This window comes from Bos javanicus, chromosome 10 (genome assembly GCF_032452875.1).
Source record: "Bos javanicus breed banteng chromosome 10, ARS-OSU_banteng_1.0, whole genome shotgun sequence".
Lineage (NCBI taxonomy): Eukaryota > Metazoa > Chordata > Mammalia > Artiodactyla > Bovidae > Bos > Bos javanicus.
In genome coordinates, this window is record NC_083877.1 from 25,441,951 (window position 1) to 25,465,716 (window position 23,766).

At 37.3% G+C, this 23,766-nt stretch overlaps 1 protein-coding gene across 1 annotated transcript in view; it reads left to right on the forward strand.

The window, feature by feature from the left end:
* Positions 1–23,766, forward strand: part of SUPT16H (SPT16 homolog, facilitates chromatin remodeling subunit) — a 37,096-nt gene that overhangs the window by 4,414 nt on the left and 8,916 nt on the right. Inside the window, exons 2-22 of the mRNA XM_061430536.1 lie at positions 8,887–8,979; positions 9,299–9,469; positions 10,415–10,567; positions 11,105–11,251; positions 11,647–11,798; positions 12,405–12,577; positions 13,671–13,761; positions 14,478–14,551; positions 14,685–14,797; positions 16,525–16,590; positions 16,705–16,800; positions 16,885–17,000; positions 17,091–17,244; positions 17,754–17,881; positions 18,400–18,535; positions 18,640–18,766; positions 19,013–19,131; positions 19,651–19,776; positions 20,310–20,422; positions 20,709–20,784; positions 21,206–21,375. Coding sequence (XP_061286520.1) covers positions 8,887–8,979; positions 9,299–9,469; positions 10,415–10,567; positions 11,105–11,251; positions 11,647–11,798; positions 12,405–12,577; positions 13,671–13,761; positions 14,478–14,551; positions 14,685–14,797; positions 16,525–16,590; positions 16,705–16,800; positions 16,885–17,000; positions 17,091–17,244; positions 17,754–17,881; positions 18,400–18,535; positions 18,640–18,766; positions 19,013–19,131; positions 19,651–19,776; positions 20,310–20,422; positions 20,709–20,784; positions 21,206–21,375 — 2,594 coding nt within the window. The remainder of the gene's footprint in view (positions 1–8,886; positions 8,980–9,298; positions 9,470–10,414; positions 10,568–11,104; positions 11,252–11,646; positions 11,799–12,404; positions 12,578–13,670; positions 13,762–14,477; positions 14,552–14,684; positions 14,798–16,524; positions 16,591–16,704; positions 16,801–16,884; positions 17,001–17,090; positions 17,245–17,753; positions 17,882–18,399; positions 18,536–18,639; positions 18,767–19,012; positions 19,132–19,650; positions 19,777–20,309; positions 20,423–20,708; positions 20,785–21,205; positions 21,376–23,766) is intronic.

Consider the following 23,766-nt stretch of genomic DNA (forward strand, 5'->3'; position numbering starts at 1 on the left):
TTGTTCTAAAAGCCCTAGCATAAGAAACTGTCACCTGCCACAGAAGCACGCACTTTCCAGTTCTTTACTTCCTTTCATATTTTAAAGTAATATCTATATACTGCTATCAATATTTCTTGGTTTATCAGTTTTAGATATTAACTTTTATTTAGGTAGAATGAGGATTTAAATTTAACTTACACCATAACATTTCAATTTCCCTTCCTCCTGATACTTCCTGTAAATTTCTTGACATAGTTAGGAAATATTTCAGCCTACAGAAAGGTAAAAGAAATTTCCAGTGAGAACTCATGTGCCTCCTCATCTAGTTTATATAATTAATATTTTTATCATACTTACTTTATCACATATCCATCCCTCTGTGATTTTTTTTTTTCACAGTTTTTAGTAAAATCAGTTTACATTGTTATACTCATGTAACTATTTTCACTGCTGGGTGAAGTAATAAAGTATAATTAAGTTACTATTAAGTTTTTTAATTTTTCCTGGCATTAATGATTACTTCAGTTTTTCTCCTCTTTTAAATGTCCTTAGCCTTAATTTTTTCCTGTAGATCTGTCATAATCTCATCAGTCTTTTATTCTAAAATTTTCATGCTTGACAGATATTTATGTTTTTGTTTTTAACCACCACCACCCACTCCACCTTATCTTACTCTACTCTGTCTGTGCAGGTTGCCCTCCAGTCTGTTGAACCTTGGAACTTCCAGTGTCCCCTATATGCAGCAGTCCATGTTGTGATTTTTTTTTTTTCTTTTGTTTTGTTTGAGCATTTCTCTAAGAGGTTCTTAGGAAAGGATACGGAGAATAGATGTTTCTTGAGCCATTATGTGTCTTAAAAAGTTTTATTCTGTCTCTACTTTTCGTTAATAATAATAGTTCAGTTAGTATAAAATTCAAGGTTGAAAATCACTGAGAATTCTGTTCAGAATTTGTCAACTATTTGTCAGCCTTCAAGCATTCAGTGTTTCTTTTGAGAAGGGTGATGTGATTCTATTTCCTGTTCCAATATATATGGCCTATTGTTCTCTGTAAAACATCTCTTTATTCCTCATGTTTTGATATTTCACTGCCTTGGTATGAATCCTTTTTTTTTTAACCCTTTGCATTGAGTTGGGAAGTGGGGGGCCATTTTAGTCTGAAGACTCATATCTGTCAGTGCTGGAATTTTGCATTCTTTGATCATTTTCTCCCCTCCATTTCCTCAGTGATCTGTTCCTCCCCTGCCCCCCCGGAAATTCCTATTTAGTGGGGTTTAGAACTTTTTGCTTAAATTTGTTGTCTTTTTCATTTCATTTTCTCTTTATTGTCTACTTCCAGATGCTGTTTCTTAACTTCATCACATTTTTTTCCCTAAGTTCTTCCTTATCCCCTATTTTTTCTTGTTTCATGGATATACTATATTTATTTCTTATATGGGGGGTGTTTTATTTTTATCTTCCGTCCTCTGCCATGTCTGTTTCCCCTGGATTTCTTTGCTTTCTCTCTTATGTGTTGAACACTTCACAAAAATCAAATTGAGCCTTGGCTACTCATTTGTATTAAGAATATAGTAATAAGAAACTGGTGGGAAGCTCTGCATGATAGGGTCTCTCAATTAGTAGAGAGGTTATGGTAGAGTAAATAGGTTAGCTTATTCCCTGGAGAACCCCTCAGATACTGGCAGTATCCTCAAGTATTTTCTGTGAATTTGGTGGTGACCAAAGAAAAACTCTCTAATTCTTATCTTTGGGGCAGTTGTCATTCAAAAAAACAGACTTTCTGGAGGAGGAAATGGCAACCCACTCCAGTTTTCTTGCCTGGAAAATCCCATGAACAGAGGAGCCTGGAGGGATCTCAAAGAAGCAGACAGGACTTAGCAACTGTGCATGCATACACAGGAAATGTGCTCTTGGCATTTATTAAGGTGAGGGAAAGACATGGTCAATTGAAAGACAATTGACTGTTTTCTACCAAACAGTGTTTGAACTAAGCTCTGTCTTCTTATTTCTAAAAGTAACTACATTTAAAAAGTCCACTTAGGATTCAATGCAAGAAAAATTTCTGCTAATAAAATTGCATTCTTTCTATTAAACTAAGAGAACAATTTAACCTACTATTTCCATTTTGGTCTTGTCTCCTAGGAGTCTCAGAACTAAAATAATGTTTAATTTCTGCTATGATTCTCAATATCTACATAATTATTAGATTCTAGCCTAATAATTTTGAATTTCACTATTATCTCTGTTTTAATACCAGAAGCCACCTCCATTTATGTTTTGATAATACAGAATATATGTTAAAATCAATTAAATCATTGACTTAAAAAAAAAAAAGACTTGCATTGAATTCCTCAGCATTTATTAATTGCCTTCTGCTGGACCTAGTATCTAGAGCTTTTTGAGCCCCTTTCTTCAGAGAATGCATTAAATGTTTTTGTGGGAGGATTAGTTTTCTCGGGGCTTCCATGAACTAGGGACTTAAGCTTGCTGACCAGACTTCTGTTCTTAGCCCTGAACTTACCATGTATGATATGTCCCTTTTCCCTTCTCTAATACTTGGTGCCTCCTGAATCCTGAGCCCATAAGGGCTTTACGAGATACACACACTTAACATCAGTATCTTCTGGTTAAGAATGCTTAACAGGCACTTAGTCATTTACCACTCTCTCATCTTCCAAAAAACTCTAACCTTAGTACATAATGCTTTCCAAGTCTGTCTGTGTTGTTGGAGATGGAAAAATTTCATTCATTTTTAATGACTGAGTATAGTATTTCATTGTATATGGGGTGTGTATGTACACCCCACATCTTTATCTGTTCATCTATTGACAGACACTTAGGTTGCTTCCATATCTTGGCTGTTGTAAATAATTCTGCAGTGAACATGGGGGTACATATATCTTTTCAAAGTAATACTTTCATTTTCTTCAGATACATACCCAGGAATAGAATTGTTGATCATATGATAGTTCTAATTTTTGTTTTTTGGGGAACCTCCATACCGTACAGTGGCTGCACAAATTTACATTCCCACCAATGGATTATACAAGGGTTCCTTTTTTTCCACATCCTTGCCAGCATTTGTTATTTGTGTTCTTTTTGGTGATAGCCATTCTGGCTGGTGTGAGAATATCTCATTGTGGTTTTGATTTGCAATTCTCTAATGATTAATGATGTTAAAACTTCTTCATGTCGGCCATGTGTGTGTCTATTTTGGAAAAATGGTCTTCTGCCCATTTTCTAATTGGGTTGTTTGTGGTTTTTTTGATATTGAGTTGTGTGAACTGTTTATCTATTTTGAATATATATATATTAGTTCATATCATTTGTAAATGTTTTCTCCCATTTAAAAGGTTTTCTTTTCATTTTGTCAGTGGTTTGCTGTGCAAAAGCTTTTTAGTTTAATTAGGTCTCATTTGTTTATTTTTCCTTGTGTTTCCTTTGCTTTAGGAGAGAGATCCAAAAAAATATATTGCTATAATTTATGTGAGAGTGTTTTGCCTGTGTTTCTCCTACATTTCGGTCTTTAATAATGATGATGGCAAACACACAGTAGTTACTGTGAGCTAGGCACTGCTCTAAGTATTTCATGTGCATCTGCTAGTTTAACTGTCACAGCAACACTTACAGATGTGAAGATGTAGGAGACTGGAACGCAGAAAGGTTGGATCACAATAAAGGGTGAGGTCATGGGTTTGAGCCCAGGCAGTCTGTCTTCAGAGTGAGCCCTCACCCAGTAGGCTTACTGTCTCTCTAAATGTAAAAGGCAGAAAAGTTAGTCAAATGATCCTAGGTCTCCTTGTAGATAAAAATCAGGAACTTCCCAAAGAAATTCATTTTTATCTTTAGGACCCTAATGAAAGTATCCTTGCCTCTGTTCTTTTAACTGAAAGAGACAGAGGTAGTAGAAAAGTATATCTTTATACTGTTATAATAATTGTATCCTAATGAAAAATATCCATCTTAATATGTATATTTTAATTAGAATTTCAGCACCTCTTTTTTTAAAAGCTAAATCATCATTAGTGTGAGAACTGCCTATGTGTTTGTGTGGGAGTTTTGAGTGTGCTAGGTCTTGATTGGGGCTTTTGAATATGATGATGCCTACTGCAGCTAAAGTTTTATCATGAGGCTTACAGATTACATACAGAAAGTGCCTGCTCAGTAGATACTGTTCCTATCTGAAACACCTGTTTCAGCAACACTTGACTGTTAAGTGGACCAGACAGACTGGAAAGTGGGAGAATTTGGTGACCGAGCGGATTGGGTGAATGTTGAGAGTCTGCACACCAGGAGTCACTGCTGTAAAATGGTTCATCTCAAAAACGGAGCACAGGAGTTTGTCTAGATTTGACAAGGGGCCAAGTCTGAGTCCTAAAGATCTCCCAAGCAGAAGAGGTTAGGTGGGAATCTCGGACTGTTTAAGCAATAGAGTTGAGCCCCAGCTGTCTCAAATAGCCAGTGCTTGGAACTGACTGTACAACTGGTCCTAGGGCAGCAGCAGCTTAGCCTCGTGGCTTTTTTTTTTTTTTTTTTGCCACCCCCTCCCAGTATTTTTTTGTTATTCATTTGTTTATTTATTTATTCATTTATTTTTTTGGCCACACTGTGCAGCATGTAGAATCTTAGTACCCTGACCAGGAATCAAACCCATGCTCCTTGCAGTGGCAGCATGGAGTCTTACCCACTGGACCACCAGGAAAGTCCCCCACTCCAGTATTTTAAAACAAATTCCAGGCATAAGTTAATCTGAAAATATTTTAGTATTGTATATAAGTTATTAAAATGTTACTGTTGGTAACATGTTATTTTTGTTTAATTTGTGTTTAATTGGAGGATAATTGCTTTGTAATGTTGCATTGGTTTTAGCTGTACAACGAATGAATCAACTACAGGTATACATATAACCCCTCCTTCTTGAGCTTCACTCCTACCCCACTCCCATCATGGAAGTTTTACAAGCAGATTATTAATCTCTCACAGTTTCAGAAGACTATTTTCAGATGTAATCTGTATTTATACGCCTTATAAGATTTGAAAGTACAAAATAGTGTCCAAGGCTTTGCTGTCAAAATTGTTGACTATTGTAATCCTTTGTATTGAATCACATTTTAAGAAAAAACTTTAAGTTTATTATCTTTAGATATTCTGTATTTCTCCTGGTGTTTATAAAGAATCAGTCAAAAATATTCTATGAAATGGTCAAAGCAGCTGGGTTCCAAGAGAGATTAGGATTAATCCTCTTACATTTTTGATGGACAATAGAAAACCAGACATTTTATATTAATGGAAATCCTTGAAATTTGATGGATTGGTTTCCTGTATCCTCATAAAAAAGCTGAGTACATAGGTCTTTTTTTCTCTCTTCCTATTTTCAGTTATACTGAGATAACTTTGTATGGTTTTCCTATGTTATTAATGATTAATATGTAATTATATTCTTTGTATATCACTAACTCAATGGACATGAATTTGAGCAAGGTCTGGGAGATAGTGGAAGACAGAGGAGCCTGGTGTGCTGCAGTCCATGGGATTGTAAAGAATCAGACACAACTTGGTGACTGAACAACTTTTAAAAAATTTATTACAGTGTATTTTGAATTTTTGTGCATGTTGATATCCTTTTCTTTGTGGAAAAATTTTGACTAAGATTTTAAGTATCAAAAAATACTAAAAGGGACTTTTTGGTTAGTGTCAGTGGTATTTTTGAAGATGTGTTTAGGGAAAAAATTTACGTATTGGTAGCCAAAACACATAGGGGAGTACCTATTGTCAATTTTGGGGGGTAATCAAGGTACTAGTAATACTGTTGCCACAGAATCCATGTTCACTGAAGAATTGGAATGTACGTGGCAAAGCGGGGAGGAGAGACAACCTGATGCCAGAGTTAGTGTTAATCCATGTCAGGGATCACAGGACAGTGGTTCCCAACTCTGATAACAGGACCCTTTTACAGTCTTAAATTATTCAGCTCCCCACAACCTTTCTTTATATAGGTTTGATCAAGTATATAAATAAATTTGGCTTCGTACATACATAAAGTTGGAAAAGAGAAATTTTAATAAACTCTTCAGATAACTGTGGATATTCTTTGTTACTACACTGAAACTCTGGAAGTAGTTAATTGTTCTCTCTCTCTCTTTTTGTTCTGGCCTCTCGGCTTGTGGGATCTTAATTCTCCAACCAGGGTTTGAACCTGGGCCCTTGGCAGTAAAAGCACTGAGTCCTAACCACTGGACTGCCAGGGAATTCCCTGGAAGTGGTTATCTCTTGAAAGTTAGTTGTAATGTGGAATTTAAAGCCACAACAGTGAACTTTTCATACTCAAGTTACGATTTTGTAACATCATCTGCTGGTTATTTGGAAAATATTGTTCCCTCAGTTGTATACATCTGGTAAATGTACACGCTTCATTATATGATGTTGGAGAATTGTGTATGTTAATATTCTGCTGATATTATCAGCAAAGTTCTTGAATAAGTAGAGAAGTTGTCAAGTTCACAATGGTGAGTACAAGGTTTTCCAATTTTGATTTCTGTTTGAAGGCTCAAATTTCATCATTAACAACACATTTCTTTCATTTTCCTTGAAGTGATAGACTCACTTCATTCATTTTCAAGAAAATGTATGCTAGATATCCAAGTCTGTGACTAGTTTAATTTATTACTGGAATAATTGAATTGATACAAATGCTTTTCCTTGAGACAGCTGTCATACTTGAGTGTACCCACAGAAGTGCTTTGGATGTGCTTTCCATTTCTTTACACAGATTATTAAAAAGACATATACTCAAAGGTTAGGATTTTATAATATTCGTCATTTTTACTGTATTAAGGACATTTTCTAAGTGAAACTGGCTTTTTTTTCTTTCTGTTGAGTGTGTAGTAGTGATGAACGTAGCTTGGTACCACTACCTTGACTTATGCTAAGGCACTAGCAGTTTTAATTACCATTGCTTTTGCATCATCAGTGGGAACTAATGATAAAATCTTACCAACCTGAAGGTCAACATTTTCTCAGTGAAAATCAGTGAGGGAATGCATAAGGTTACTATATAGTAACTCCTTTGGGTTATATATTTTGTTTTGCTAGAGAAATGCAGCAGAACCCTCAATTGCTATTTTATTTGGATCCAAATTGGCATCCAGAAGTCTTAAAATGTGGAAGAATCTTAAATACATTTTTTAAAAATTGAGATATTATTGATTTATAGCATTATGTATGTAGGTTTTATTTTTTGTTTTGTTTTGTTTTGACCATGCCACATGTCTTGTAGGATCTTGGTTTCCCAACCAAGGCCCCTACAGTGGAAGCTCAGAGTCCTAACCACTGTACCACCAGGGCATTCCCTGTAGATATTTTTCTTGACTTTATAGAGAAATCAGAGATTTGACCTTATAGGTCACAGTTATCAGTGCTTTGGTCTTACAGAACAGTTCAGGAGTAGCTAATCGTTGGAGGACTCACAGATCTCAATTTCAGGACTTAATACAAAGCTGCAGTAATCAAAGCAATGTACTAGTGTTTAAGGGCAGACATGTAACTCAGTGGAATAAAATTGAGAATCCAGAAATGAACCTTCACATTTACATCATTTCTTTTTTGACGTGGTGCCAAGACAGTGTGGGGGCAGGAAATGAGTTTAGGGCCCTTCTTTACACCATACACAAACTTTACTCAAAATGAAGCATAAATGTAAATATAAGAGCTAAAACTATAAAACTTATATAGAAGAAAGTATAGTTATATCTTCGTGTCCTTGGGTTAGGCAAAGCCACCTTACATGTGACATCAAAAGCACAAGAAAAGGATTTGGACTTCTTCAGAATAAAAAACTTTTGTGCTTCAAAGGACATCCATACAAAAGTGAAAGGAAAATCCATTGAACAGGAGAAAAAAATGCAAACCATATCTGATAAAGAGACTTTTACGTGTAAAAAAGAACTCTTACGCCTTAGTAATAAAGCAATAACCCAGAGTGGGAAAAGGATCTGAACACACACTTCCCCAAATAGGTATACAAATCATCAGAATCACGTGACTGGGAGCTCAGTCAAGATCATTGACCTTTGTGGAAATACAAATCAAAACTGCAGTGAGATACTTTGTACCCATTGGATGGCTATAATGAAGCTAAGTGTTGATCAGCATGTGGAGAAACTGGAACCCTCACATGTTACTTTTGGGAAAGAAATTTGTGAAATAGTGCAGGCACTTTAGAAAACAGTCTTGTGTTTCCTCAGAAAGTTAAATACAGAGTTACTGTATAACTAGCAATTCCTCACCTAGGTATATACTCAAGAGAAATATGCGCACACAAAAACTTACTAATGTTTATAGCAGCATTATTCATAATAGCCAAAAAATGGAAACAACTCAAATGTCCAACAGTTGAATGGATACAATGTAGTATATCCACATAATGGAATATTACTTAGCAATAAAATGGAATGTGGTATTGATACATGATAAAACATATGAACCGTGAAAGAAGCCAGACACAAATGCCATGTATTATGAGTCCATTTATGTTACGTGTCCATAATAGACAAATCCTTAGGGACAAATGAGATTAGTGGTTGCTAGGACTGAGTGGAGGTGGATAATTATTGCTAATGGGTTTTGGCAGGGAAAGATAAAAATGTCCTAAAATTAGATTGTGATGGTTGTATAACTGAATACACTGAAAACCACTGAATTTTACACTTAAAGTTGGTGAACTGTATATGAATTTTGTCTCAGAAAGCTGTTTAAAAAATAGAATAAGTAATGACTGTAAGGTTGCCAAGTATACATATACCTTAAACTTTGAATTTCCATTAGGAAAAAATTATATGTATCTTGGATATATTCCTATTGTACTTGCATGAAAAGAAAATGACCAAATTATCTACTCTGCCTTTCAGAAAGGAGAAGATGAGTATGCCAACGTTGATGCCATTGTTGTATCAGTGGGTGTTGATGAAGAAATTGTTTATGCCAAATCAACTGCCTTACAGGTGAGAAGTTTACAGCAGTGTTTAGCTCTGAGAGTCATTGAATCAGCTACTAATCAGTATAGTAGCCACTAGCCACATTAAAATTTCAGCTCCTCAGTCCTCAGTCTCAAGTACTCTGTAGTGGCTATCAGAGGATGTGTAGAATAGTTCTTTCACAAAAAGTTCAGTGAACAGTACTGACTAATCTCATTTCATTGGAATCTATATCCAGGTTCTCACACTACAAGATTATTTTGAAGTTAATTCCAGATACTTTATTTCATATGTATAAATACATTGTTTTTTTTGTATCTGTTCACACTGTTGTCTTTTCCCATAGACGTGGCTCTTTGGTTATGAACTAACTGATACTATCATGGTATTCTGTGATGACAAAATCATCTTTATGGCCAGCAAGAAAAAAGTGGAGTTCCTGAAACAGATTGCCAACACGAAGGGCAACGAGAACGCTAACGGGGCGCCTGCCATCACACTGCTCGTACGAGAAAAGGTCAGAATGAGCAGAATGCGTCATTAATAGGAAAGAGTGTTTAAAAGCGGTAAACAGAAAAGCCTTCTAGGAATTCAAAAATACAAGGGGAAGATTTTAGCTAACTGTCATTTGTTAGAAAGAAAGAAAAGAGTTCAATAATCCTATCAGTTTGCAGTAACACAAATGGGTAATGAAATTACTGTGAATACTAACTTTATCCATTCTTGAGGATACTTCTCTTAGTATCTTTTTTTTTATTATTATTATTTTTTTACTTTACAATATTGTATTGGTTTTGCCATACATCAACATGCATCTGCCACGGGTATACACGTGTTCCCCATCCTGAACCCCCCTCCCACCTCCCTCCCCATACCATCCCTCTGGGTCATCCCAGTGCACCAGCCCCAAGCTTCCTGTATCCTGCATCTAACCTGGACTGGCAATTCGTTTCTTATATGATATTATACATGTTTCAATGCCATTCTCCCAAATCATCCCCCCTTCCCTCCCACAGAGTCCAAAAGACTGTTCTATACATCTATATCTCTTTTGCTTTCTCTTAGTATCTTAATTAGAATAAAAATCTTTAAATATCCTTAAGGAAAGGTATACCTCATTTCTGATTTTTATCAAATGTAATCTTTTTTTATTATATTGCCCACCTGACAAAGATTTCTTTTCAGAATGTTGTTCACCTTTATTTCAGTTTCTTAGCTTTTCCTGAAGTAAAGAATAGTCTTCTCAGCTTATGTGGCACTTCACTTAAGCATATAAATATATCAAAAGAAATTTTGTGTAACCTTTTGGTATACTACAGTCTTCCCTAAAGAAATAGGTAGGAAAAGGGGAGATAGAATTTGTTTCTTTCCATAGTTTAGAATATTCTCTACCTAGTACTAGTAGAACATAGATGTCTAATTCTTAAACTAAACCCCCTTTTACTCCCTGTGGCACTGACAGAATGAAAGTAACAAGAGCAGCTTTGACAAAATGATTGAAGCCATTAAAGAAAGCAAGAATGGCAAGAAGATTGGAGTGTTCAGCAAAGACAAATTTCCAGGAGAGTTCATGAAGAGCTGGAATGACTGCCTCAACAAAGAGGGCTTTGACAAAGTAAGAATATTCTGGAAACAAGCACACTGAGAGTTGAGAAGACAAAATTGTGAGGGGCTTTCACAACTGATAGTGCAGAGACTTTGTTTTGAGAAAGCTGTATATTCATTCACATTTCTATTTTCAGTTCCTGTGGCTGAGTAGTAAACCAGTTCACTTTTCAGTTAGGAGTGAGGCATTCAGGAGACAGTTCAGCTACTCCAGAGGGAAATTGAGGAAAATCTCTTGTCCAGAAAAGTTTTCTTTTCTGTCTGCCTCCTTCAGCCTTTATGGAAATCTCAAGAGAGGCATTTACATTTACACTTTAAACGATGTGTTAGTTCATTGCCTCTTAGAATACACCAATGACCTGGTAAAGAGTTCTTTCAGATGTTTATTCAATCCAAGAAGAGAATATTTAGATATTCTGCAAACTGCTGATGAATAGTTTGCTAAATAACCAGACATAGTCACTGATAATATTTGAACTGGGGGAGAGAGATTTCTTTAGCAGTTCTGTGTCTGCATGTTAGGAACTGTTTATCCCTTTGACTGCAGATAGACATCAGTGCAGTTGTGGCCTATACCATTGCTGTAAAGGAGGATGGAGAGCTCAATCTAATGAAGAAAGCAGCTAGCATCACCTCTGAGGTCTTCAACAAATTCTTCAAGGAAAGAGTCATGGAAATAGTAGATGCAGATGAGGTAAATTGGGGGTGGGAGTGTCTTTTTACTGTTTTAATGAAGTCAGTCCATCCCATGCAGTGTTTTTTTAGGTTGTGTTCAGCTTCCTTTGGTAGTTAAGTTGGTGGTGCCAACTGTCTTTGAGAATAACTATAAACGTCCACTGTAGTTTCTGGAGCTTACCCAGTATGTCACTTGAGAATTCTTTGAATAGCTGCAAATTGCACATATTTCTCTAAATTTGCTTTTGTGTGTACACCAGTGTGTTATCTGGTGCATAAACCACTTCATAAGACTCCTTTGGCATCCTATATGATATCAGGACGTATGTTGTCTTCAAATGGTCATGTCCAAAAACCCAACACCCTTCTGCCACCCTATAGTAAATATTGTTTTATTTCTGGGTATTTTTATAGAAAGTTCGACACAGCAAACTGGCTGAGTCTGTGGAAAAGGCCATAGAAGAGAAAAAATACCTAGCTGGGGCAGACCCTTCTACTGTGGAAATGTGTTACCCTCCTATCATTCAGAGTGGTGGCAACTATAATCTCAAGTTCAGTGTGGTGAGGTGAGTATGAGAATTTCAAAACATAAAACAACCAGAGCACTTCAGCCTTTGGCCTGTTTTTTCTTAGACTCAACTCTGGGATTCAAAAAAATAGGAAGAAAAAAAATAACCATTCGCCTGCCTCCTGCATTATCTTTTTGTCTTATTCTATGTATAATTTAATTTTATTTCACATAGTTATTCATTTCTTACTTGAGTATTTGATTGTAAGCATTTTCCAGATGATTAAAAATAACAAGAAAAAAATGAAAAACATGTTTAAAAAATAAAAATCTTGCTAGATATATCATAATTATTCCCCTTCTAATTTTTAAAAATACCGTAAAGAATGCTATTCATCGGGGCTGGTGGAAAGGTGATGGCTTACCATCATACTGTTAGATTATAATGCATAAAATTCAGTTTAACTTTTGCATATTTGGGATACAACTTTCCAGAGCCTTTATAGACTGACTTGGTTTAAAAAAAAAAAAAGTTTAGGTCATTTTTTTCTGCTTCAGCTTTGGGATATAGCAGATCAAAATTGTGATTACAGATGTGTATGGTAGGTATGCTAAGGACTTCACAAGTTTGTGTAATGAGATGCTTTCTCCCTTTGGTCTCTAGTGACAAGAATCATATGCATTTTGGGGCCATTACCTGTGCCATGGGTATTCGCTTCAAATCTTACTGCTCCAACCTTGTTCGCACTTTGATGGTTGATCCTTCTCAGGAGGTTCAAGAAAATTACAACTTTTTGCTTCAGCTGCAAGAGGAGCTGCTAAAGGAACTAAGACATGGTAATGTGTGCCTTAGATAAGGTTTAGAAATTATGTAACAAAAATGTAGCATTCATGGGACTGTTTATCCCTGAGGCTCTTGTACTGTAAATAGAATTAGATTTTACTAACCTCCAATCATCCTAGCATTTAGTTCTTCAATGTACTTTTCGTTTATGCAGGAATGGTTACTGTGGTTTTATATTGATGTTTACAGAAACCTCTCTGACTGGTTAGGACTCTGTGTTCAGATCTTCATAAAATACCATGCTCTTACTACTTTTCTTTAGAAAGTTCTGAGAAGTAGTATCTCTCCCAACAGACTATGTAATGTTAATCCTATATTGAATGAATACCAGGAATCTTAGTTTGAGAGCAGAGCTAATGGCAACCCTGCTAAGCAAGCTGCTGCTGCTAAGTCGCTTCAGTCGTGTCCAACTCTGTGTGACCCCATAGACAAGCAAACTACTGTCTACTTAAAAGGAGAGCATTTGGCACCTCTTTTGCCTTGAGACTCCTCACTCTCATTTAAATGGGACTTTTATGTTTGCCACCTTTAAACAACTTTGTAAGCCCACTTAAAGTTTCCCAGAGCTTCCAGACACCATTCCCTCCTGATACCTCAGGTCAGTCTTGAGAAATCCAACTGGCAATCCATAGTCCTAGGTTGTTCATTGAGAATAAAAACTTCTCTGAGGCTACAGTATTTGAACTACTCTGGCTTGAAATACATGTTCATATCCTAAACCTTGAAAAATTAAGTCCAGCATTCTTCCAACAGTAATTCACCCGTTCAGTAGTCTTGTTCTTCAAAATGTATAGTAAATTTAATGTAATGCCATTTATCAACTCTTAAATTATTTCACTGGGACCAGCTAGGGTTCCACAGTCCCCGTGGAGTGATTCTCAGTGTAATTAAAGAATGACTGGGTGGATTGTTTTTTAAAATGCACATTTCTAAGCCCTGCCAGCCCTGCAACTGTATTCCTTATTGTGTGTTTTGAGAAACCCTGCTTTAGGTGACTTAACAAGTAAAAATAGTGTTGATTTTAAAAATGTGATTTGTGGTTTTTTCCTGAAAGATACTTTAATGTCCCATCTGTCTTGTCATTAGGCGTGAAGATATGTGATGTATATAATGCTGTCATGGATGTGGTTAAAAAGCAGAAGCCAGAGCTGCTGAACAAAATTACCAAAAACCTAGGGTAAGATGCTGTGATATACATTGTCACTGTGTCAGTTTTCATGACTGGCAGTCATGGTGATTCAACCAATGTTTGTGGACTATTCAACAGAACTGTGTGCCAGACACATTATGTTATCAGAGAATGTATGTAAGTTCATGGAGATGTTTTCAGACCAATGTTGTAGATGTTTTAGGCTTAAATTACAAATGTGAAGAGACATTATATACAATATTTCCTCTCTTAGAACAACTCAATTCATATTTGCAAAATAAGTACTCTGAGATATCCAGCTATTTAAATTCTTTTTTTTTTTTCTCCAGTGTTTCTCAAGTGTATTTGATCATTGAACCACCTAGATATATTACTAACATATTATAGAATCGAAGACATTTGAGAAACAAAAGCTCTAGGCAGGCTCCTTAGATGAAGCTAGTTGGGATTTATTGTTTATTTCTGGACTTCTGTGATGGACAAGAGGAAATACATTGACCTATACCGAGTTTTGGCCTTAAGAGACTTAGTAAATCCAGTTATCAACAATCTATTAGAAATTATCTCTTATTCCAGTTGTTAAACGTTCTTGGTAGTGTGCCCTTTAATAACTCATCAGTAGTGGCAAATTACTCAGCTTGTTTGCCTGCATTACCTTGAAAATCAAAATAGGATATCGTGTACCTGACTCAGGTTAGAGGCCTTTTAGCCTATTGTTGAAGTTTCCTTCATTTCTTTTTTAGGTTTGGAATGGGCATTGAATTCCGTGAAGGTTCTTTAGTAATTAATAGTAAAAATCAGTACAAACTAAAGAAAGGTGAGTTTTACATGCATACATTAGAAAAATACCTTTTAAAATACTTTCCCTTAGTTTCATCTCCCTCTGTTCTGTATAAAATCACACTTCAAACTTTCACAGTCATTCACTGATTCCTGTTTTGCTGGTTTAGGGATGGTTTTCAGCATCAATTTGGGATTCTCAGATTTGACTAACAAGGAAGGGAAGAAACCAGAAGAGAAAACCTATGCCCTGTTCATTGGAGACACAGTGCTTGTGGATGAGGTATATATTGCTTCTTTCATGAATTGAATATTGAAGTGCATTTTTAACCCTATGGTTCCCCCTCCCTTTTTTTTTTAAATGAAAGTGTAGTTGATTTTTCCAGTAGTCATGTATGGATGTGAGAGTTGGGCCATAACAAAGGCTGAGCGCTGAAGAATTGATGCTTTCAAACTGTGATATTCAAGATTCTTGAGAATCCCTTGGACTGCAAGTAGGTCAAACCAGTCAATTCTAAAGGAGATCAATCCTGAATATTCATTAGAAGGACTGATGCTGAAGCTCCAATATTTTGGCCACCTGATGCAAAGATCCAACTTACTGGAAAAGACCCTGATGCTGGGAAAGATTGAAGGCAGGAGGAGGAGGAGACAATAGAGGACAAGATGGTTGGATGGCATCACCAACTCAATGAATATGAGTTTGAGCAAGCTCCGGGAGATGGTGAAGGACAGGGAAACCTGGCGTGCTGCAGCCCATGGGGTCACAAAGAGTCAGACATGACTGAGGGACTGAGCAACAACAAATAGTTGATTTACAATATCATGTTAGTTTCAGGTGTATAGCAGAATGATTCAGTTTTTTATATTTATATATAAATTTTTTCATATTATTTTCCATTTTAAGTTATTAGAAGATAGTATAGTTCTGTGTGCTATATAGTAAATCCTTATTTACTGTTTATTGCTTATCTATGTTATGTGGTGTTTTTTCTTTTTATCATTTGTTAAATGCTAGCTAAGAGGAATTAAAGATGCCTATGAAAGTCTGACCTAGTACAGCCAGGAATACAGATTGTTTAAATAAACTCTATCACATTGTGGCTTGAACCTTGATTATGATACTGTCAGGAACTGATTCTATAACAGAGCTGATTTTTTTTCTTTTGTAATGGTTTTAACAGTTTACATACCATGCAATTAAAGTGTACAATTGTGACTTTTAGTATCTTTACAGTTAATGCAACTGTCACCATAGTCTAGTTTTAGAACATTTTTATCACCTCAGAAAGAAACCCTGTGTCCATTAGCAGTCACTCCTCATTTCCCTCCCAGGCCTAGGCAGTGACTTTTCTTTTTCTAAGGATTTGCCTTTTCTGAGTATTTAGGGGGTTTTTGTGACTGGTTTCTTTAACTTAGCAGGAACTGATTTTTTTTTTTTTTTTTTTTTTTGCCACTTTATTTTTAAATAGAAGGATAATTGCTTTACAGAACTTCGTTGTTTTCTGTCAAACATCAACAAGAATCAGCCATAGGTACATCCGGTCCCCTCCCTCCCATCTGCTTCCCTGGCCCACCCTTCTATATCGTCACAGAGCCCCTGTTGATTCTTAATGGTAGTAAATATTTCAGTGTTCTTACATGAACACATTTATACATTAATTCATTGAATCCTTATAATAATTCTATGAAGTAGATACTCTTGTCCAAGTATGTAGATAAAGCAACTGAGGTACAAAAAAGTATATGTACCTTGCCAGATGTCACAGAGCTAAGAGTGAGTGAGCCAGGTTTCAAATCAAGCCAGTATTCTTACTCATTATCCCATTGTTGCCTCCCAAATTGCAGTTCCTGATGTGCATTTGGGAAGATAACTGGTTTTATGTGTTGTCAAAGACTTGTTTAGTGCCATAAGATTCAAAGCATGGCCCAGCTAGGTACTGGGTTCGAAAGTGAAAGTATATCATTTAAATGCTCTTAGAGATGTCTCACTTGCTCTTTGTATTCCAGGATGGCCCAGCTACCGTTCTCACTTCTGTGAAGAAGAAAGTGAAGAACGTAGGGATTTTTCTAAAGGTAAGAAGAAGATAAAAATGAGTGGTGAAAAGTTTGCTACAATGAAAAAGTAAACAATAATGGCTAAAATAATTAAGACTTGAATTCCTGATGATGATTTTTTCCCCCCCATAGAATGAGGATGAGGAAGAAGAGGAAGAGGAGAAAGATGAAGCTGAGGACCTGTTGGGAAGAGGTTCCAGAGCAGCTTTACTTACAGAAAGAACACGAGTAAGTTTACTGTTTGAAAACTACTTCGATTTCCTATTTGTCACGGTTCACAGGTCCTGATAACTTCAGTTTTCCCTTCTTTAGAATGAGATGACTGCAGAAGAGAAGCGAAGAGCCCATCAAAAAGAACTGGCAGCTCAACTCAACGAGGAAGCAAAGAGGCGATTAACTGAACAGAAAGGGGAACAGCAGATTCAGAAGTAAGAGTTTGCATGGAGTAGTGAGATTGTCTTAGGGTTATATGTGATTTGCAGAAATTTCTCAAGAACATTTTTTTATTCCCACTCCAGAGCTCGTAAATCTAATGTGTCCTATAAAAACCCATCTTTGATGCCTAAGGAACCACACATACGGGAAATGAAGATCTATATTGATAAAAAATACGAGACTGTAATAATGCCTGTGTTTGGCATTGCGACACCTTTTCACATTGCCACAATCAAGGTACTGACGTTGAATCAGGCTTCATTCGAATAATTCCTTAAAATAATTGTGCTTACCATAGATGGCTGTCCTGACTGCATGTCTCTGCTATTCTGTGCTCCTCCTGACTCTGCCTTTCCCATGTTCCTGACTCCCTGCCCCACTCCCTAATCTCCTGCTGTCATTTTCCTTCCTTTCCCGTTTGCGCTTTGGAGAAAATTAAATGACCTAGTGTATAATCATACTTTGCTTGTTTCTCTTTGAACTTGAACTTTGTAACCTGTTGTCATAAACATGGCACCGGAAAAGAACTTTAGGAACTCAGTGATTCTTTTAGAAACACACATTGGTCATATAAAAAAGTAAGCTAAATATGTAGCTTATTAGTTTTAGAGTAAGGATTACAGGTTAGGTTTAGCTGTCAGTTTGTAACTACTAACTTAATTTTAGCATGGCTATAGCTACTTACCTTCATCTAGGAAAGAAATCTGTCTGGTTTCTTTGCTAATGCTTTTCATTTCTTTGAACAGAATATAAGTATGTCTGTGGAAGGAGATTATACTTACTTGCGAATCAACTTCTATTGCCCAGGCAGTGCTCTGGGCAGAAATGAGGGCAACATCTTTCCCAACCCAGAAGCTACTTTTGTCAAGGAAATGTGAGTTCCCAGGGAAACAACCACCCCCAAATCCCTGCTGGTCGGAGCAGTACCCTCAGAGACCCAGAGAGTGCTGCGTTCTCCCGCATCCTAGTGAATGGCGGCACCTTCCTCAGTGGTACTTGATTAGGAGGATCACCTTACTAACCTTGTACTGTTTTGAGGTTGGAACCTAATTTAAATCCTCATAAAGATATTTTATTCTCACTTGATATATTTGTTGATAAAATATCAGATGTGTGCTGCACTGGAGTCTGTTTATTCTTGAAGTGAAATAGGATCATTTGGGGAAGTTTATGCAGAATTTGAAATATAGGTATGACTCCCACACTCAGTGGATTAGCTATAACATCTGTTTAAGAGAGAGGAAGGATTTTTTCATCTTTCCAGACATTATTTCAGCACTCAGTGGTACCTTTTTCTCCTAAAAGGTATTAAGCCAGTTGTAAAACATAGTAATGGGTGTGGGTTACCTTGCATGATAAAGAAATTACATAGGTGCTCCCCCTTTTCTGTAGTACATACCGAGCTTCAAATATGAAGGCACCTGGAGAACAGACAGTTCCAGCCTTGAACCTTCAGAACGCTTTCCGAATTATAAAAGAAGTGCAGAAGCGTTACAAGACTCGGGAAGCGGAAGAGAAAGAGAAGGAGGTGAGCCGGAACAACGGCAAAGTGCCTTTGTGCCAAAGGACACATGAAGGTTTGGGGACATAGAAAGATCTGTGAGAATTCACGTTGATTTTCATTCTGCTTAGGGCATTGTGAAACAAGATTCACTGGTGATCAATCTAAACCGGAGTAATCCCAAACTGAAAGATCTGTACATTCGCCCAAACATTGCCCAAAAGAGGATGCAAGGCTCACTGGAGGCCCATGTCAATGGTATGAATGATCTCTCATGTGCCTGGGTTTTGTCTTTGGAGGCACATCTGTAGTAATGACAGACCAGATAACATAGTAGGAAGTGCTGGGAGGAGTCTACTTTGACATGAAAGGAAAGGAAAGCTCCGTACCTTGCTGGCATTCCCTCTGACCCTATTCAGATCAGCCAGAAAAGATGCAGTACCTTTTGGGCTAACCTGATGATGTACCTTCATACTTAGCTGCTTCCTCCATTCCCCCACCTAGGTTTTCGCTTCACGTCTGTCCGAGGAGACAAAGTGGATATTTTGTACAATAACATCAAGCATGCTTTATTCCAGCCATGTGATGGGGAAATGATTATTGTCTTGCACTTTCACCTCAAGGTATATCTTTATCAGCTAGCTGTGAGCTCTTGGGCAAGATCTTACTATCACAGTGTTTCTTTTAAAATAGTGATGAAAAATATCACCTGTCACATAAGATCATTAAGGGCACTGAATAAAATAATGCTTATAAAGCCCCCAGTGCCTGACATCTCAAAGATGCTAATCATGTTTGTTCCTTGGTGTGATACATAATGATCTCCAATACATATAGGTCTGTTCCACATTCGTGTTTCTGAAATAGAAAGTTTTCAATTGTATCAAAAGTTGATACAATTATCAACATAATCTCCAAAGTCCATTCTAGTAAGTAGGAAAACTTTAAAAAATTTATACTCTTTTATATTCCCAAATGTCATTATGATGCCACCTGGAGTGGTTTAACTATTCTTACATAAATGCTATGATTTCTAGCATAGATATTTTAATATTTTCATGTTTTGTTGTTATTTTGCCTGTGTAGACTTCTTTGCGAAATAAGTCTTAAAATTTCTTGTTCTTTCTACTTTCGGTCTTTAGAATGCCATCATGTTTGGGAAGAAGCGGCATACAGATGTGCAGTTCTACACAGAAGTCGGGGAGATCACCACAGACTTGGGGAAACATCAGCATATGCATGACCGAGATGACCTCTATGCTGAGCAGGTGAAATCTGGTATTTTATTTATAGGGTAGGGAGGTAGGATTCAGGCTTCCATGGTGTCTCAGCAGTAAAGGAATCTCCTGCAGTGCAGGAGACACAGGAGATGTGAGTTCGATCCCTGGGTCAGGAAGATCCCCTGGAGAAGGGCATGGCAACCCACTCAGTATTCCTGCCTGGAGAATCCCATGGACAGAGGAGCTTAGAAGCAAAGAGTTGGACACAACTAAAGCGACTGAGCATGAGCTAGGACTCAGCCCAGATCTGAGCTCAATAATTGTTATATATTTTATAAACCACTCCAGAAACTATGTAGAACTTCTCAACTATCTGCTGGGATGGTGTAGTATGTTGACTATGAATTAGACTTAATTCATAGGCATAACTCTACAATTAATTTTAGCAGCCTGTGATAAAATATCCATGTTAGTATCATAGTTAACAGAATTCAGGACTACAAAAGCACTTCATGGTTTTTGAAGGGATTACTGTTAATAAATAAAGTGATAACTATAGTTAATTTGTATTTCTTCTACAGATGGAAAGAGAAATGAGGCACAAACTGAAAACAGCCTTTAAAAATTTCATTGAAAAAGTAGAGGCTCTAACCAAGGAGGAACTGGAATTTGAAGTGCCTTTTAGGGACTTGGGGTAATGTGTCATCTTCTTTTTGGCCTTCAGAAAAATTAGTTATTCTTCCTTTAATAATAACTTAGCATAACATATCATGTTCTTTTTTCTATGGACATCCATTATCTCTTGGAAATGTTCAAGGGCTGGGTGAATAGCTAAGACTGAGAGCCTCCCTCTGGAAGTGCGTCTCCAGCGAGTATGCTGGAGTTTTGTTTGGAATGGGAAAGGAGAGAAGCCTGTTGGGACGGCAGCAGTTTCTCTTGCAGTGAACCCCACCTTATGTGAGTCTCTTATTGTCTTTCAGGTTTAATGGTGCTCCCTATAGGAGCACCTGCCTCCTTCAGCCTACTAGCAGTGCGCTGGTAAACGCTACAGAATGGGTGAGTGTTTCTGACCTCTTTTTAGGAAGAAAATTGTTAGAGAAAAGAAAGCAAGAGGGTAGATGTTTTGAAAACTAAATCCTTATTATATCCTAGTATTTTAATTTTTTATATTTACTTACCTTGGGTATAAAAATTGAACAAATGATTCTTTAAAAGTCTCTTTAGTTTTTAGAGACAGTTGCTTTGCATAGTTTCCTTAAATGAATTCTCCCTGAGGGAGGCTTTCAATCTTGCAGATCCTTTAACACGGGCTTCTTGGTATGTTTTATCACTTTTAGTCTTTGCCCCCAAAAAACAAACAAAAAAAAACAGTTTAGTTATCCTTTGTGTGGTAGTTTTTAGATCCTGAAAGCATTTGAAAATGCTAGTGTTTTGTGGGAAGTATTTTTATGAAAATAGTTCCTTTCTTCCCTGACAGCCACCTTTTGTGGTAACGTTGGATGAAGTGGAGCTGATTCACTTTGAGCGAGTCCAGTTTCACCTGAAGAACTTTGACATGGTGATCGTCTACAAGGACTACAGCAAGAAAGTGACAATGATCAATGCGATTCCTGTTGCCTCTCTTGACCCCATCAAGGAATGGTTAAAGTAAGTAAACCTGCCAGCAATCTCCTGTGCTACGAACACAGTTTTCTAGAATATGAATGTGGTATGTTATATGTAAAATCTGTTGGTATACTTAATGAAACTGCCTTTGGGTTGTTACCAACCAGGACTTGAAAATTTGGTATCTGTTAGACATAGAGCCACTTTTTCCTGAATACCCAACAGTAGTTCATACATGCATGTGAGTGAAGTCACTTCAGTCCTGTCCAACTCCTTGCAACCCATGTATTCAGCACATATCAAGCTTTGGAGCAGAGGCAGGGGGAGGAGAGCAAATGCACAGGGTTCAGTCAATTCAGTTTAGTCGCTCAGTCGTGTCCGACTCTTTGTGACCCCGTGGACTGCAGCACACCAGGCTTCCTTGTCCATCACCAACTCCCGGAGCTTGCTCAAATTCATGTCCATTAAGTCGGTGATGCCATCCAACCATCTCATCCCCTGTTGTCCCTTTCTGCCTTCAATCTTTCCCAGCATCAGAGTCTTTTCCAGTGAGTCAGTTCTTTGCATCAGGTGGCCAAAGTATTGGAGTTTCAGCTTCTGGATCAGTTGTTCCAATGAATATTCAGGGTTGATTTCCTTTAGGATGGACTGGTTGGATCTCCTTGCAGTCCAAGGGACTCTGAACAGTCTTTTCCAGCACCACAATTCAAAAGTATCAATTCTTTGGCACCCAGCTTGCTTTATAGTCCAACTCTCAACATCCATATGTGACTACTGGAAAAACCATAGCTTTGACTAGATGGACCTTTGTTGACAAAGTAATATCTCTGCTTTTTAATATGCTGTCTAGGTTGGTCATAGCTTGTCTTGCAAGGAGCAAGGAAGGATCTTTTAATTTCATGGCTGCATTCACCACCTGCAGTGATTTTGGCACCCAAGAAAACAAAGTCTGTCACTGTTTCCACTGTTTCCCCATCTATTTGCCATGAAGTGATGGGACCAGATGGCCATGATCTTAGTTTTCTGAATGTTGAGGGTTTTATTTATTTATTTATTTATTTTATTTTATTTTTAAACTTTACAATATTGTATTGGTTTTGCCAAATATCTAAATGAATCCACCACAGGTATACATGTGTTCCCCATCCTGAACCCTCCTCCCTCCTCCCTCCCCATACCATCCCTCTGGGTCGTCCCAATGCACCAGCCTCAAGCATCCAGTATTGTGCATCGAACCTGGACTGGTGACTCGTTTCATACATGATATTCTACATGTTTCAATGCCATTCTCCTGAATCTTCCCACCCTCTCTTTAAGCCAGCTTTTTCACTCTCTTCTTTCACTTTCATCAAGAGGCTCTTTAGTTCTTCCTCAGTTTCTGCACTGGGTTAGAAGAACTGAATTAAGGGCAAGATCTCTGGGCTCTCCTCCTAGCTCAGGAGTCTAAGTCTCTCTCTTTAACAAGTGGTGCTGGGAAATCTGGTCAACCACTTGTAAAAGAATGAAACTAGACCACTTTCTAACACCATTCACAAAAATAAACTCAAAATGGATTAAAGATCTAAACGTAAGACCAGAAACTATAAAACTCCTAGAGGAGAACATACGCAAAACACTCTCTGACATACATCACAGCAGGATCCTCTATGACCCACCTCCCAGAATATTGGAAATAAAAGCAAAAATAAACAAATGGGACCTAATTAACCTTAAAAGCTTCTGCACATCAAAGGAAACTATTAGCAAGGTGAAAAGACAGCCTTCGGAATGGGAGAAAATAATAGCAAATGAAGCAACCGACAAACAACTAATCTCAAAAATATACAAGCAACTCCTACAGCTCAACTCCAGAAAAATAAACGACCCAATCAAAAAATGGGCCAAAGAACTAAATAGACATTTCTCGAAAGAAGACATACAGATGGCTAACAAACACATGAAAAGATGCTCAACATCACTCATTATCAGAGAAATGCAAATCAAAACCACTATGAGGTACCATTTCACACCAGTCAGAATGGCTGCGATCCAAAAGTCTACAAATAATAAATGCTGGAGAGGGTGTGGAGAAAAGGGAACCCTCTTACACTGTTGGTGGGAATGCAAACTAGTACAGCCACTATGGAGAACAGTGTGGAGATTCCTTAGAAAACTGGAAATAGAACTGCCTTATGATCCAGCAATCACACTGAGGAAACCAGAAGGGAAAGAGACACGTGCACCCCAATGTTCATAGCAGCACTGTTTATAATAGCCAGCACATGGAAGCCACCTAGATGTCCATCAGCAGATGAATGGATAGGAAAGCTGTGGTACATATACACAATGGAGTATTACTCAGCCATTAAAAAGAATACATTTGAATCAGTTCTAATGAGGTGGATGAAACTGGAGCCTATTATACAGAGTGAAGTAAGCCAGAAGGAAAAACAT